Raw genomic sequence first — 16,927 nt, 5'->3', positions numbered from 1 at the left:
CTGTATCAATCCCCAAACTAATCCCACTACCCCGCTATACCTATAGCCCTGAATCAATCCCCAAACTAATCCGACTGCACCACTCTTCCCCCACCCCCATAGCCCTGTATCAATCCCCAAACTAATCCCACTGCCCCGCTCTGTCCCCATAGCCCTGTATCAATCCCCAAACTAATCACACTGTCCCGCTCTCTCCTCATAGCCCTGTATCAAACCCAAACTAATCCCACTGTCCCGCTCTCCCCACAGCCCTGAATCAATCCCCAAACTAATCCGACTGCACCACTCTTCCCCCACCCCCATAGCCCTGTATCAATCCCCAAACTAATCCCACTGCCCCGCTCTCCCCATAGCCCTGTATCAATCCCCAAACTAATCCCACTGCCCCGCTCTCTCCTCATAGCCCTGTATCAATCCCCAAACTAATCCCACTGCCCCGCTCTCTTCCCGTAGCCCTGCATCAATCCCCAAACTAATCCCCGTGTCCCGCTCTCTCCCCAAAGACCTGTATCAATCCCCAAACTAATCCCACTACCCCGCTCTCTGCCAGTAGCTCTGTATCAATCCCCAAACTAATCCCCGTGTCCCGCTCTCTCCCCATAGCCCTGTATCAATCCCCAAACTAATCGCACTGTCCCGCTCTCTCCTCATAGCCCTGTATCAAACCCAAACTAATCCCACTCTCCCCCCATAGCCCTGTATCAATCCCCAAACTAATCCCACAGCACCGCTCTCACCCCTTAGCCCTGGATCAATCCCCAAACTAATCCCACTGCCCCCTCTCTCCCCATAGCCCTGTATCAATCCCCAAACTAAACCAACTATCCGCTCTCGCCCCATAGCCCTGTATCAATCCCCAAACTAATCCCACTGCCCGCTCTCTCCCCATAGCCCTGTATCAATCCCAAAACTAATCCGTCTGCACCACTCTTCCTCCCCCCCATAGTCTTGTATCAATTCCCAAACTAATCCCACTGCCCCGCTCTCTTCCCGTAGCCCTGCATCAATCCCCAAACTAATCCCACTGCCCCGCTCTCTCCCCATAGCCCTGTATCAATCCCCAAACTAACCCCACTGTCCCGCTCTCTCCCCATAGCCCTGTATCAATCCCCCAACTAATCCCATTGCCCCACTCTCTCGCCATAGTCCTGTATCAATCCCTAAACTAATCCCACTGGCCCGCTGTCGCCCCACAGCCCTGTCTCAATCCCCAACTAATCCCACTGCCCCGCAGCCCAGTATCAATCCCCAAACTAATCCCACAGCCCCACTCTCTCCCCATAGCCCTGTATCAATCCCCAAACTAATCCTACTGCCCCACTCTCTCCAATAGCCGTGTCAATCCCCAAACTAATCCCACGATCCCGCTCTCTCCCCATAGCCCTGTATCAATCCCAAACTAATCCCACTGCCCCGCTCTCTCCCCACAGCCCTGTATCAATCCCCAAAATCCCACTGTCCCGCTCTCTCCCCACAGCCCTGTATCAATCCCCAAACTAATCCCACTGCCTCGCTCTCTCCCCATAGACCTGTATCAATCCCCAAACTAATCCCCGTGTCCCGCTCTCTCCCCATAGACCTGTATCAATCCCCAAACTAATCCCACTGCCCCGCTCTCTCCCCATAGCCCTGTATCAATCCCCAAACTAATCCCACTGCCCCGCTCTCTCCCCATAGCCCTGTATCAATCCCCAAACTAATCCCACTGTCCCACTCTCTCCCCATAGCCCTGTATCAATCCCCAAACTAATCCCACTGCCCCGCTCTCTCCCCATAGCCCTGTATCAATCCCAAACTAATCCCACTGTCCCACTCTCTCCCCATAGCCCTGTATCAATCCCCAAACTAATCCCACTGCCCCACTCTCTCCCCATAGCCCTGTATCAATCCCCAAACTAATCCCACTGTCCCACTCTCTCCCCATAGCCCTGTATCAATCCCCAAACTAATCCCACTGCCCCGCTCTCTCCCCATAGCCCTGTATCAATCCCCAAACTAATCCCACTGGCCCGCTGTCTCCCCATAGCCCTGTGTCAATCCCCAAACTAATCCCACTGCCCCGCTCTCTCCCCATAGCCCTGTATCAATCCCCAAACTAATCCCACTGCCCCGCTCTACCCATAGCCCTGAATCAATACCCAAACTAATCCGACTGCACCACTCTTCCCCCCCTCCCCCCATAGCCCTGTATCAATCGCCAAACTAATCCCACTGCCCCGCTTTGTCCCGATAGCCCTGTATCAATCCCCAAACTAATCCCACTGACCCACTCTCTCCTCATAGCCCTGTATCAAACCCAAACTAATCCCACTGCCCCGCTCTCCCCATAGCCCTGAATCAATCCCCAATCTAATCCCACTGCCCCGCTCTCTCCCCATAGCCCTGTATCAATCCCCAAACTAATCCCACTATCTGCTCTCGCCTCATAGCCCTGTATCAATCCCCAAACTAATCCTACTGCCCCACTCTCTCCCATAGCCGTGTCAATCCCCAAACTAATCCCACGATCCCGCTCTCTCCCCATAGCCCTGTATCAATCCCAAACTAATCCCACTGCCCCGCTATCTCCCCACAGCCCTGTATCAATCCCCAAACAAATCCCACTGTCCCGCTCTCTCCCCACAGCCCTGTATCAATCCCCAAACTAATCCCACTGCCTCGCTCTCTCCCCATAGCCCTGTATCAATCCCCAAACTAATCCCCGTGTCCCGCTCTCTCCCCAGACCTGTATCAATCCCCAAACTAATCCCACTGCCCCGCTCTCTCCCCATAGCCCTGTATCAATCTCCAAACTAATCCCACTGCCCCGCTCTCTCCCCATAGCCCTGTATCAATCCCCAAACTAATCCCACTGCCCCACTCTCTCCCCATAGCCCTGTATCAATCCCCAAACTAATCCCACTGTCCCACTCTCTCCCCATAGCCCTGTATCAATCCCCAAACTAATCCCACTGCCCCGCTCTCTCCCCATAGCCCTGTATCAATTCCCAAACTAATCCCACTGCCCCGCTCTCTACATAGCCCTGTATCACTCCCCAAACTAAACCCACTGCCCCGCTCTCGTCCCATAGCCCTGTGTCAATCCCCAAACTAATCCCACTGCTCCGCTCTCTCCCCATAGCCCTGTATCAATCCCCAAACTAATCCCACTACCCCGCTATACCTATAGCCCTGAATCAATCCCCAAACTAATCCGACTGCACCACTCTTCCCCCACCCCCATAGCCCTGTATCAATCCCCAAACTAATCCCACTGCCCCGCTCTGTCCCCATAGCCCTGTATCAATCCCCAAACTAATCACACTGTCCCGCTCTCTCCTCATAGCCCTGTATCAAACCCAAACTAATCCCACTGTCCCGCTCTCCCCACAGCCCTGAATCAATCCCCAAACTAATCCGACTGCACCACTCTTCCCGCACCCCCATAGCCCTGTATCAATCCCCAAACTAATCCCAATGCCCCGCTCTCCCCATAGCCCTGTATCAATCAACAAACTAATCCCACTGCCCCGCTCTCTCCTCATAGCCCTGTATCAATCCCCAAACTAATCCCACTGCTCCACTAACTCCCCATAGCCCTGTGTCAAACCCCAAACTAATCCCACTGCACCGCTCTCTCAGCATAGCCCTGTATTAATCCCCAAACTAATCCCACTGTTCCGCTCTCTCCCCATAGCCCTGTATCAATCCCAAACTAATCCCACTGTCCCGCTCTCTCCCCATAGCCCTGTATCAATCCCCAAACTAATCCCACTGCCCCGCTCTCTCCCCATAGCCCTGTATCAATCCCCAAACTAATCCCACTGCCCCGCTCTACCCATAGCCCTGAATCAATCCCCAAACTAATCCGACTGCACCACTCATTCCCCCCCCCATAGCCCTGCATCAATCCCCAAACTAATCCCACTGCCCCGCTCTCTCCCAGGAGCCCTGTATCAATCCCCAAACTAATCCCACTGCCCCACTCTCCGCATAGCCCTGTATCAATTCCCAAACTAAACCCACTGCCCAGCTCTCGCCCCATAGCCCTGTACCAATCCCCAAACTATCCCACTGCCCTGCTCTCTCCCCATAGCCCTGTATCAATCCCCAAACTAACCCCACTGTCCCGCTCTCTCCCCATAGCCCTGTATCAATCCCCCAACTAATCCCACTGCCCCACTCTCTCCCCATAGTCCTGTATCAATCCCCAAACTCATCCCACTGGCCCGCTCACGCCCCACAGCCCTGTCTCAATCCCCAACTAATCCCACTGCCCTGCTCTCCCCGTAGCCCGGTATCAATCCCCAAACTAATCCCACTGCCCCACTCTCTCCCCATAGCCCTGTATCAATTCCCAAACTAATCCCACTGCCCCACTCTCTCCCATAGCCGTGTCAATCCCCAAACTAATCCCACTATCCCGCTCTCTCCCCATAGTCCTGTATCAATCCCAAACTAATCCCACTGCCCCGCTCTCTCACCATTGCCCTGTATCAATCCCCAAACTAATCCCACTGCCCAACTCTCTCCCATAGCCGTGTCAATCCCCAAACTAATCCCACTATCCCGCTCTCTCCCCATAGTCCTGTATCAATCCCCAAACTAATCCCACTGCCTCGCTCTCTCCCCATAGCCCTGTATCAATCCCCAAACTAATCCCCGTGTCCCGCTCTCTCCCCATAGACCTGTATCAATCCCCAAACTAATCCCAATGCCCCGCTCTCTCCCCATAGCCCTGTGTCAATCCCCAAACTAATCCCAATGCCCCGCTCTCTCTCATAGCCCTGTGTCAATCCCCAAACTACACCCACTGCCCCGCTCTCTCCCCATAGCCCTGTATCAACCCCAAACTAATCCCACTGCCCCGCTGTCTCTCATAGCCCTGTGTCAATTCCCAAACTAATCCCACTGCCCCGCTCTCTCCCCAGAGCCCTGTATCAATCCCCAAACTAATCCCACTGCCCCGCTCTCTCCCCATAGCCCTGTATCAACCCCAAACTAATCTCACTGCCCCGCTCTATCCCCATAGCCCTGTATCAATCCCCAAACTAATCCCCGTGTCCCGCTCTCTCCCCATAGACCTGTATCAATCCCCAAACTAATCCCACTGCCCCGCTCTCTCCCCATAGCCCTGTATCAATCCCCAAACTAATCCCACTGCCTCGCTCTCTCCCCATAGCCCTGTATCAATCCCCAAACTAATCCCCGTGTCCCGCTCTCTCCCCATAGACCTGTATCAATCCCCAAACTAATCCCACTGCCCCGCTCTCTCCCCATAGCCCTGTATCAATCCCCAAACTAATCCCACTGCCCCGCTCTCTCCCCATAGCCCTGTATCAATCCCCAAACTAATCCCACTGGCCCGCTGTCTCCCCATAGCCCTGTCTCAATCCCCAAACTAATCCCACTGCCCCGCTCTATCCCCATAGCCCTGTATCAATCCCAAAACTAATCCCACTGCCCCGCTCTACCCATAGCCCTGAATCAATCCCCAAACTAATACGACTGCACCACTCTTCCCCCCCCCTCCCCCCATAGCCCTGTATCAATCGCCAAACTAATCCCACTGCCCCGCTTTGTCCCCATAGCCCTGTATCAATCCCCAAACTAATCCCACTGCCCCGCTCTCTCCCCATAGCCCTGTATCAATCCCCAAACTAATCCCACTGCCCCGCTCTCTCCCAGGAGCCCTGTATCAATCCCCAAACTAATCCCACTGCCCCACTCTCCTCATAGCCCTGTACCAATCCCCAAACTATCCCACTGCCCCGCTCTCTCCCCATAGCCCTGTATCAATCCCCAAACTAACCCCACTGTCCCGCTCTCTCCCCATAGCCCTGTATCAATCCCCCAACTAATCCCACTGCCCCACTCTCTCCCCATAGTCCTGTATCAATCCCCAAACTCATCCCACTGGCCCGCTCTCGCCCCACAGCCCTGTCTCAATCCCCAACTAATCCCACTGCCCTGCTCTCCCCGTAGCCCGGTATCAATCCCCAAACTAATCCCACTGCCCCACTCTCTCCCCATAGCCCTGTATCAATTCCCAAACTAATCCCACTGCCCCACTCTCTCCCATAGCCGTGTCAATCCCCAAACTAATCCCACTATCCCGCTCTCTCCCCATAGTCCTGTATCAATCCCAAACTAATCCCACTGCCCCGCTCTCTCACCATTGCCCTGTATCAATCCCCAAACTAATCCCACTGCCCCACTCTCTCCCATAGCCGTGTCAATCCCCAAACTAATCCCACTATCCCGCTCTCTCCCCATAGTCCTGTATCAATCCCCAAACTAATCCCACTGCCTCGCTCTCTCCCCATAGCCCTGTATCAATCCCCAAACTAATCCCCGTGTCCCGCTCTCTCCCCATAGACCTGTATCAATCCCCAAACTAATCCCACTGACCCACTCTCTCCCCATAGCCCTGTATCAATCCCCAAACTAATCCCACTATCCGCTCTCGCCCCATAGCCCTGTATCAATCCCCAAACTAATACCACTGTCCGCTCTCTCCCCATAGCCCTGTATCAATCCCCAAACTAATCACACTGCCCCGCTCTCTCACATAGCCCTGTGTCAATCCCCAAACTAATCCCAATGCGCCGCTCTCTCTCATAGCCCTGTGTCAATCCCCAAACTACACCCACTGCCCCGCTCTCTCCCCATAGCCCTGTATCAACCCCAAACTAATCCCACTGCCCCGCTGTCTCTCATAGCCCTGTGTCAATTCCCAAACTAATCCCACTGCCCCGCTCTCTCCCCAGAGCCCTGTATCAATCCCCAAACTAATCCCACTGCCCCGCTCTCTCTCCATAGCCCTGTATCAACCCCAAACTAATCTCACTGCCCCGCTCTCTCTCATAGCCCTGTGTCAATCCCCAAACTAATCCCAATGTCCCTCTCTCTCCCATAGCCCTGTATCAATTCCCAAACTAATCCCACTGCCCCGCTCTCTACATAGCCCTGTATCAATCCCCAAACTAATCCCACTGCCCCGCTCTCTCCCCATAGCCGTGTCAATCCCCAAACTAATCCCACTGCCCCGCTCTCTCCCCATAGCCCTGTATCAATCCCCAAACTAATCCCACTGCCCCGCTCTCTCCCCATAGCCCTGTATCAATCCCCAAACTAATCCTACTGCCCCACTCTCGCCCCATAGCCCTGTATCAATCCCCAAACTAATCCCACTGCCCCACTCTCTCCCCATAGCCCTGTATCAATCCCAAACTAATCCCACTGTCCCGCTCTCTCCCCATAGCCCTGTATCAATCCCCAAACTAATCCCACTGCCCCGCTCTGTCCCCATAGCCCTGTATCAATCCCCAAACTAATCCCACTGCCCCTCTCTCTCCCCATAGCCCTGTATCAATCCCCAAACTAATCCCACTGCCCCGCTCTGTCCCCATAGCCCTGTATCAATCCCAAACTAATCCCACTGTCCCTCTCTCTCCCCATAGCCCTGTAACAATCCCCAAACTAATCCCACTGCCCCGCTCTGTCCCCATAGCCCTGTATCAATCCCAAACTAATCCCACTGTCCCTCTCTCTCCCCATAGCCCTGTAACAATCCCCAAACTAATCCCACTGCCCCCTGTCTCCCCATAGCCCTGTATCAATCCCCAAACTAATCCCACTGTCCCACTCTCTCCCCATAGCCCTGTATCAATCCCCAAACTAATCCCACTGCCCCGCTCTCTCCCCATAGCCCTGTATCAATCTCCAAACTAATCCCACTGCCCCGATCTCTCCCAGTAGCCCTGTATCAATCCCCAAACTAATCCCGCGGGTAACAGGGAGCGGACACGGTCGTACCTGGCCCTTCGATCGTTGCCTGTAGATCGGTGATGTCTTCCTCATTCGTGTAAATCTTGATTCCTTCTGGAGGCTCCGAGGATAGCGTGGAGATTTCCTTCCAAACTTGGCGGATTATGTGAGGTGGGAGGTTCTCCATATTGGAATTCTGCCGGAGAGGGAGAGAGTTAGGGAAAGATGGGACAGTGACAGTCGCTGCGGGTAACACTCCCCCCGGTGCCAGTACTGAGGGAGCGCCGCACTGTCGGAGGGAGATGTCTATACTCTAGGATTTGAGCTCCATAATCCAGGCCCACTCTCCCCCCGGTGCCAGTACTGAGGGAACGCTGCACTGTCGGAGGTAAATGTATATACTCTAGGATTTGAGCTCCATAATCCAGGCCGACACTCCCCCCGGTGACAGTACTGAGGGAGCGCTGCACTGTCGGAGGGAGATGTCTATACTCTAGGATTTGAGCTCCATAATCCAGGCCGACACTCTCCCCTGTGCCAGTACTGAGGGAGCGCTGCACTGTCGGAGGGAGATGTCTATACTCTAGGATTTGAGCTCCATAATCTAGGCCGACCCTCCGCCCGGTGCCAGTACTGAGGGAGCGCCGCACTGTCGGAGGGAGATGTCTATACTCTAGGATTTGAGCTCCATAATCCAGGCCCACACTCCCCCCGGTGCCAGTACTGAGGGAGCGCTGCACTGTCGGAGGGAGATGTCTATACTCTAGGATTTGAGCGCTATAATCCAGGCCCACACTCCCCCCGGTGCCAGTACTGAGGGAGCGCCGCACTGTCGGAGGGAGATGTCTATACTCTAGGATTTGAGCTCCATAATCCAGGCCCACACTCCCCCCGGTGCCAGTACTGAGGGAGCGCTGCACTGTCGGAGGGAGATGTCTATACTCGAGGATTTGAGCGCTATAATCCAGGCCCACACTCCCCCCGGTGCCAGTACTGAGGGAGCGCCGCACTGTCGGAGGGAGATGTCTATACTCTAGGATTTGAGCGCTATAATCCAGGCTGACACTCCCCTCGGTGCCAGTACTGAGGGAGCGCTGCACTGTCGGAGGGAGATGTCTATACTCTAGGATTTGAGCTCCATAATCCAGGCCCACGCTCCCCCGGTGCCAGTACTGAGGGAGCGCCGCACTGTCGGAGGGAGATGTCTATACTCTAGGATTTGAGCTCCATAATCCAGGCCCACACTCCCCCCGGTGCCAGTACTGAGGGAGCGCCGTACTGTTGGAGGGAGATGTCTATACTCTCGGATTTGAGCGCTATAATCCAGGCCGACACTCCCCCCGGTGCCAGTACTGAGGGAGCGCCGTACTGTCGGGAGATGTCTATACTCTCGGATTTGAGCGCTATAATCCAGGCCGACACTCCCCCCGGTGCCAGTAAAGAGGGAGCGCTGCACTGTCGGAGGGCGATGTCTATACTATAGGATTTGAGCGCTATAATCCAGGCCGACACTCCCCCCGGTGCCAGTACTGAGGGAGCGCTGCACTGTCGGAGGGAGATGTCTATACTCTAGGATTTGAGCTCCATAATCCAGGCCGACACTCCCCCCGGTGCCATTATTGAGGGAGCGCTGCACTGTCGGAGGGAGATGTCTATACTCTAGGATTTGAGCTCCATAATCCAGGCCGACACTCCCCCCGGTGGCAGTACTGAGGGAGCGCTGCACTGTCGGTGGTAGATGTCTATACTCTAGGATTTGTGCGCTATAATCCAGGCCGACACTCCCCCCGGTGCCAGTACTGAGGGAGCGCCGCACTGTCGGAGGGAGATGTCTATACTCTAGGATTTGAGCTCCATAATCCAGGCCGACACTCCCCCCGGTGCCAGTACTGAGGGAGCGCCGCACTGTCGGAGGGAGATGTCTATACTCTAGGATTTGAGCTCCATAATCCAGGCCGACACTCCCCCCGGTGCCAGTACTGAGGGAGCGCCGCACTGTCGGAGGGAGATGTCTATACTCTAGGATTTGAGCTCCATAATCCAGGCCGACACTCCCCCCGGTGCCAGTACTGAGGGAGCGCCGCACTGTCGGAGGGAGATGTCTATACTCTAGGATTTTAGGGGGAAGAGAGCGAGCGAGACGGGGGAAGAGAGCGAGCGAGACGGGGGAAGAGAGCGAGCGAGACGGGGGAAGAGAGCGAGCGAGACGGGGGAAGAGAGCGAGCGAGACGGGGGAAGAGAGCGAGCGAGACGGGGGAAGAGAGCGAGCGAGACGGGGGAAGAGAGCGAGCGAGACGGGGGAAGAGAGCGAGCGAGACGGGGGAAGAGAGCGAGCGAGACGGGGGAAGAGAGCGAGCGAGACGGGGGAAGAGAGCGAGCGAGACGGGGGAAGAGAGCGAGCGAGACGGGGGAAGAGAGCGAGCGAGACGGGGGAAGAGAGCGAGCGAGACGGGGGAAGAGAGCGAGCGAGACGGGGGAAGAGAGCGAGCGAGACGGGGGAAGAGAGCGAGCGAGACGGGGGAAGAGAGCGAGCGAGACGGGGGAAGAGAGCGAGCGAGACGGGGGAAGAGAGCGAGCGAGACGGGGGAAGAGAGCGAGCGAGACGGGGGAAGAGAGCGAGCGAGACGGGGGAAGAGAGCGAGCGAGACGGGGGAAGAGAGCGAGCGAGACGGGGGAAGAGAGCGAGCGAGACGGGGGAAGAGAGCGAGCGAGACGGGGGAAGAGAGCGAGCGAGACGGGGGAAGAGAGCGAGCGAGACGGGGGAAGAGAGCGAGCGAGACGGGGGAAGAGAGCGAGCGAGACGGGGGAAGAGAGCGAGCGAGACGGGGGAAGAGAGCGAGCGAGACGGGGGAAGAGAGCGAGCGAGACGGGGGAAGAGAGCGAGCGAGACGGGGGAAGAGAGCGAGCGAGACGGGGGAAGAGAGCGAGCGAGACGGGGGAAGAGAGCGAGCGAGACGGGGGAAGAGAGCGAGCGAGACGGGGGAAGAGAGCGAGCGAGACGGGGGAAGAGAGCGAGCGAGACGGGGGAAGAGAGCGAGCGAGACGGGGGAAGAGAGCGAGCGAGACGGGGGAAGAGAGCGAGCGAGACGGGGGAAGAGAGCGAGCGAGACGGGGGAAGAGAGCGAGCGAGACGGGGGAAGAGAGCGAGCGAGACGGGGGAAGAGAGCGAGCGAGACGGGGGAAGAGAGCGAGCGAGACGGGGGAAGAGAGCGAGCGAGACGGGGGAAGAGAGCGAGCGAGACGGGGGAAGAGAGCGAGCGAGACGGGGGAAGAGAGCGAGCGAGACGGGGGAAGAGAGCGAGCGAGACGGGGGAAGAGAGCGAGCGAGACGGGGGAAGAGAGCGAGCGAGACGGGGGAAGAGAGCGAGCGAGACGGGGGAAGAGAGCGAGCGAGACGGGGGAAGAGAGCGAGCGAGACGGGGGAAGAGAGCGAGCGAGACGGGGGAAGAGAGCGAGCGAGACGGGGGAAGAGAGCGAGCGAGACGGGGGAAGAGAGCGAGCGAGACGGGGGAAGAGAGCGAGCGAGACGGGGGAAGAGAGCGAGCGAGACGGGGGAAGAGAGCGAGCGAGACGGGGGAAGAGAGCGAGCGAGACGGGGGAAGAGAGCGAGCGAGACGGGGGAAGAGAGCGAGCGAGACGGGGGAAGAGAGCGAGCGAGACGGGGGAAGAGAGCGAGCGAGACGGGGGAAGAGAGCGAGCGAGACGGGGGAAGAGAGCGAGCGAGACGGGGGAAGAGAGCGAGCGAGACGGGGGAAGAGAGCGAGCGAGACGGGGGAAGAGAGCGAGCGAGACGGGGGAAGAGAGCGAGCGAGACGGGGGAAGAGAGCGAGCGAGACGGGGGAAGAGAGCGAGCGAGACGGGGGAAGAGAGCGAGCGAGACGGGGGAAGAGAGCGAGCGAGACGGGGGAAGAGAGCGAGCGAGACGGGGGAAGAGAGCGAGCGAGACGGGGGAAGAGAGCGAGCGAGACGGGGGAAGAGAGCGAGCGAGACGGGGGAAGAGAGCGAGCGAGACGGGGGAAGAGAGCGAGCGAGACGGGGGAAGAGAGCGAGCGAGACGGGGGAAGAGAGCGAGCGAGACGGGGGAAGAGAGCGAGCGAGACGGGGGAAGAGAGCGAGCGAGACGGGGGAAGAGAGCGAGCGAGACGGGGGAAGAGAGCGAGCGAGACGGGGGAAGAGAGCGAGCGAGACGGGGGAAGAGAGCGAGCGAGACGGGGGAAGAGAGCGAGCGAGACGGGGGAAGAGAGCGAGCGAGACGGGGGAAGAGAGCGAGCGAGACGGGGGAAGAGAGCGAGCGAGACGGGGGAAGAGAGCGAGCGAGACGGGGGAAGAGAGCGAGCGAGACGGGGGAAGAGAGCGAGCGAGACGGGGGAAGAGAGCGAGCGAGACGGGGGAAGAGAGCGAGCGAGACGGGGGAAGAGAGCGAGCGAGACGGGGGAAGAGAGCGAGCGAGACGGGGGAAGAGAGCGAGCGAGACGGGGGAAGAGAGCGAGCGAGACGGGGGAAGAGAGCGAGCGAGACGGGGGAAGAGAGCGAGCGAGACGGGGGAAGAGAGCGAGCGAGACGGGGGAAGAGAGCGAGCGAGACGGGGGAAGAGAGCGAGCGAGACGGGGGAAGAGAGCGAGCGAGACGGGGGAAGAGAGCGAGCGAGACGGGGGAAGAGAGCGAGCGAGACGGGGGAAGAGAGCGAGCGAGACGGGGGAAGAGAGCGAGCGAGACGGGGGAAGAGAGCGAGCGAGACGGGGGAAGAGAGCGAGCGAGACGGGGGAAGAGAGCGAGCGAGACGGGGGAAGAGAGCGAGCGAGACGGGGGAAGAGAGCGAGCGAGACGGGGGAAGAGAGCGAGCGAGACGGGGGAAGAGAGCGAGCGAGACGGGGGAAGAGAGCGAGCGAGACGGGGGAAGAGAGCGAGCGAGACGGGGGAAGAGAGCGAGCGAGACGGGGGAAGAGAGCGAGCGAGACGGGGGAAGAGAGCGAGCGAGACGGGGGAAGAGAGCGAGCGAGACGGGGGAAGAGAGCGAGCGAGACGGGGGAAGAGAGCGAGCGAGACGGGGGAAGAGAGCGAGCGAGACGGGGGAAGAGAGCGAGCGAGACGGGGGAAGAGAGCGAGCGAGACGGGGGAAGAGAGCGAGCGAGACGGGGGAAGAGAGCGAGCGAGACGGGGGAAGAGAGAGAGCGAGACGGGGGAAGAGAGAGAGCGAGACGGGGGAAGAGAGAGAGCGAGACGGGGGAAGAGAGAGAGCGAGACGGGGGAAGAGAGAGAGCGAGACGGGGGAAGAGAGAGAGCGAGACGGGGGAAGAGAGAGAGCGAGACGGGGGAAGAGAGAGAGCGAGACGGGGGAAGAGAGAGAGCGAGACGGGGGAAGAGAGAGAGCGAGACGGGGGAAGAGAGAGAGCGAGACGGGGGAAGAGAGAGAGCGAGACGGGGAAGAGAGAGAGCGAGACGGGGGAAGAGAGAGAGCGAGACGGGGGAAGAGAGCGAGACGGGGGGAGAGAGAGCGAGACGGGGGGAGAGAGAGAGCGAGACGGGGGAAGAGAGCGAGACGGGGGAGAGAGGGCGAGACGGGGGGAGAGAGAGAGCGAGACGGGGGGAGAGAGAGAGAGCGAGACGGGGGGAGAGAGAGAGCGAGACGGGGGGAGAGAGAGAGCGAGACGGGGGGAGAGAGAGAGCGAGACGGGGGGAGAGAGAGAGCGAGACGGGGGGAGAGAGAGAGCGAGACGGGGGGAGAGAGAGAGCGAGACGGGGGGAGAGAGAGAGCGAGACGGGGGGAGAGAGAGAGCGAGACGGGGGGAGAGAGAGAGCGAGACGGGGGGAGAGAGAGAGCGAGACGGGGGGAGAGAGAGAGCGAGACGGGGGGAGAGAGAGAGCGAGACGGGGGGAGAGAGAGAGCGAGACGGGGGGAGAGAGAGAGCGAGACGGGGGGAGAGAGAGAGCGAGACGGGGGGAGAGAGAGAGCGAGACGGGGGGAGAGAGAGCGAGACGGGGGAGAGAGAGAGCGAGACGGGGGGAGAGAGAGAGCGAGACGGGGGAGAGAGGGCGAGACGGGGGAGAGAGAGAGCGAGACGGGAGGAGAGAGAGCGAGCGAGACGGGAGGAGAGAGAGCGAGCGAGACGGGGGGGGGGAGAGAGAGCGAGACGGGGGGGGGAGAGAGCGAGACGGGGGGGGGGGGAGAGAGCGAGACGGGGGGGGGGGGAGAGAGCGAGACGGGGGGAGAGAGAGAGCGAGACGGGGGGAGAGAGAGAGCGAGACGGGGGGGAGAGAGAGAGCGAGACGGGGGAGAGAGAGAGCGAGACGGGGGAGAGAGAGAGCGAGACGGGGGAGAGAGAGAGCGAGACGGGGGAGAGAGAGAGCGAGACGGGGGAGAGAGAGAGCGAGACGGGGGGGGCCCTCAGCCTCCATTGACCCCAGGACGCTCTCTGACCCCCTGAGTTTGACCCCAGGACGCTCTCTGACCCCCTGAGTTTGACCCCAGGACGCTCCCTGACCCCCTCAGTTTGACCCCAGGACCCTCCCTGACCCCCTCAGTTTGACCCCAGGACCCTCCCTGACCCCCTCAGTTTGACCCCAGGACCCTTCCTGACCCCCTCAGTTTGACCCCAGGACCCTCCCTGACCCCCTCAGTTTGACCCCAGGACCCTCCCTGACCCCCTCAGTTTGACCCCAGGACCCTCCCTGACCCCCTCAGTTTGACCCCAGGACCCTCCCTGACCCCCTCAGTTTGACCCCAGGACCCTCCCTGACCCCCTCAGTTTGACCCCAGGACCCTCCCTGACCCCCTCAGTTTGACCCCAGGACCCTCCCTGACCCCCTCAGTTTGACCCCAGGACCCTCCCTGACCCCCTCAGTTTGACCCCAGGACCCTCCCTGAACCCCTCAGTTTGACCCCACGACCCTCCCTGACCCCCTCAGTTTGACCCCACGACCCTCCCTGACCCCCTCAGTTTGACCCCACGACCCTCCCTGACCCCCTCAGTTTGACCCCACGACCCCCTGCCCTCAGCACCCACCTGGTGGGGGAGGAAATGCGGCCACTCAGCCCCTCCACATCCTGAATGGGGCAGAATGGCCGAGTGCGCCTGCGCGCTGGCGGAGCGCCGGCAGCGGCGCCTGCGCGCTGGGAGGGGAGCCGCCGGCAGCGGCGCCTGCGCGCTGGGAGGGGAGCCGCCGGCAGCGGCGCCCGCGCGCTGGCGGCCCGGCGGAGCGACGGCTCCGGCGCCTGCGCGCTGGGAGGGGAGCCGCCGGCAGCGGCGCCTGCGCGCTGGCGGCCCGGCGGAGCGACGGCACCGGCGCCTGCGCGCTGGGAGGGGAGCCGCCGGCAGCGGCGCCTGCGCGCTGGCGGCCCGGCGGAGCGTCGGCACCGGCGCCTGCGCGCTGGGAGGGGAGCCGCCGGCAGCGGCGCCTGCGCGCTGGCGGCCCGGCGGAGCGTCGGCACCGGCGCCTGCGCGCTGGGAGGGGAGCCGCCGGCAGCGGCGCCTGCGCGCTGGCGGCCCGGCGGAGCGGCGCCTGCGCGCTGGCGGCCCGGCGGAGCGGCGCCTGCGCGCTGGCGGCCCGGCGCATGCGCGCTGGGGGGGTCCCACAATACGGAGTGACTGCAGCGGCGCCTGCGCGGTGCGAGGAGGGGGGGGGGGGCGGCTAGGCCCGAAGCCTGGAGGTGAGCGGAGTCGGGGGTGGCCGGGCTGGGAGGCGGGAGTGCAGGGGGGGGGGGGGGGGGGGGGGGAGCGGTACTCACCGACGCCATTCCCCCGGGACTCACTCGCTCTCTCCGCCGCTCCCCCTCTCCGCCGCCTCTCTCTCGCCTTTGGGCCGCCGCCGCCGAGATTCCCCCTCCCCCCCCACCCCGCCTATCCGGACCCGCCCCCTTTTAGCCGCCTCCAGCCAATCACCTACCCCGCTCCCCTCCCCCGACCAATCAGCAGCGGCTCCCGCCCGGCGCCCGCCCCGCCCCCTTCCCCACCCCGACCAATCGACGGCCGCCTCGCCCCCACGTGGGTCCGCCCACTGCTCCGCCGCCAATCCGCGTCGGCCCCCGCTGGCCGCCCGCCCCGCCTCCTGGCCCATCGCCAACCAATCGGATCCCCCGCCCCACGTGTGTCTCCGCCCCGCCCTCCGTTGGCCGCCCTTCGAAAATTCGAATCCCAACCGACGCGCCCAACCGCCGCTCGCGGGGACGGGACTTCCGGCCGCGCCCTCCGCCAATCAGGGGCCCGGGATCGAGCCTGATTGACATCCCGCTCCACCAATGAGGCTGCGCGGATCTCCAAAATGCCATTTAAAGGGGCATCCCCCCCCCGTCAAAAGATGAGAATTTAAGAAAATAAGATGAACAAATAAGATTCACGAACCCGGACCCCCTTTCGCGCGAGGTGAACGGTATCGCCTGGTCATCGGCCGAAATTGGTCGCCTTCCCGCCGGGTGGCCAAAATGGCCGCTTTGGCCAATTGACGTTCTTCTCCTCGACTTGGCCCTTCTACAACCTGCCGAGGCGGACAAGGAAACGGAAGACGAGGGAGCTCGGGTGGACCGGTTGGCCTTGGCCGCTCTCCGGGCGGGAAGATGGCCGCGCGTCGCCCCGGCTTGACGTCGCCCCCCCCCCCCCCTTCCCCGACGCGCCCCCCACCCCCCTGTCGCCAACGCAAACCTTCTCACCAGCCCCCCCCCCCCACCCAGGAGACGCAATGCGGAGCAGACGGCGAAGAGAGAGGAGGAGCGCGAGGAAGAGACGGAGGTGACCGGGGGGGATCTTCATCACCCCGCCCTCCTTTGGCGCCTTCTGCGCCGCCGCTGAGGGAGTTCCGCACTACTGGAGACGCCATCTTTTGGTTTAAAAAAAACAGCGGACTATGGTTGGGGCCTAGGACACTACCCGGGTCACCGGGCGGGTAAAGTCGACCCGGATTACGGTGCTCAAGCCCTCAAGTGCACTGATTGTCCATACACCAGAAAGAGACTGCGTTGAAAGAGGCCATGCCCGTTCTGCGAACAGGCGATCCTATTGATCCCACACCACCCCCCACCCCCTCCTCCCTCCATCTCCATCTCCCTTGTTACCATCCCGGGACCTCAACGCTTTAGTTTAATTTTGTTCATCAGACAATAACTTACAATTACCCTTTAACCAATGCTACTCAATATCTTTGTTATTTGAGAAAGAGAGATCTTCCAACACTGTTTTTAAAAAAT

General features: G+C 60.5%; 1 protein-coding gene across 1 annotated transcript in view; it reads right to left on the bottom strand.

Moving 5' to 3' along the window:
* ube2s (ubiquitin-conjugating enzyme E2S) overlaps nt 1-15,572 on the bottom strand; it is a 124,093-nt gene extending 108,521 nt beyond the window's left edge. Inside the window, exons 1-2 of the mRNA XM_072489196.1 lie at nt 15,476-15,572; nt 7,798-7,945 (exon numbers count right to left, since the gene is read on the bottom strand). Coding sequence (XP_072345297.1) covers nt 7,798-7,945; nt 15,476-15,484 — 157 coding nt within the window. The 5' untranslated portion in view covers nt 15,485-15,572. The remainder of the gene's footprint in view (nt 1-7,797; nt 7,946-15,475) is intronic.
* Nucleotides 15,573-16,927: the final 1,355 nt, after the last annotated feature.

Source organism: Scyliorhinus torazame, chromosome 23, assembly GCF_047496885.1.
Source record: "Scyliorhinus torazame isolate Kashiwa2021f chromosome 23, sScyTor2.1, whole genome shotgun sequence".
In the NCBI taxonomy this organism is placed as follows: Eukaryota; Metazoa; Chordata; class Chondrichthyes; order Carcharhiniformes; family Scyliorhinidae; genus Scyliorhinus; species Scyliorhinus torazame.
Note: the sequence above shows the minus strand (reverse complement) of the source record. Positions and strands in the feature narration are given on the sequence as shown.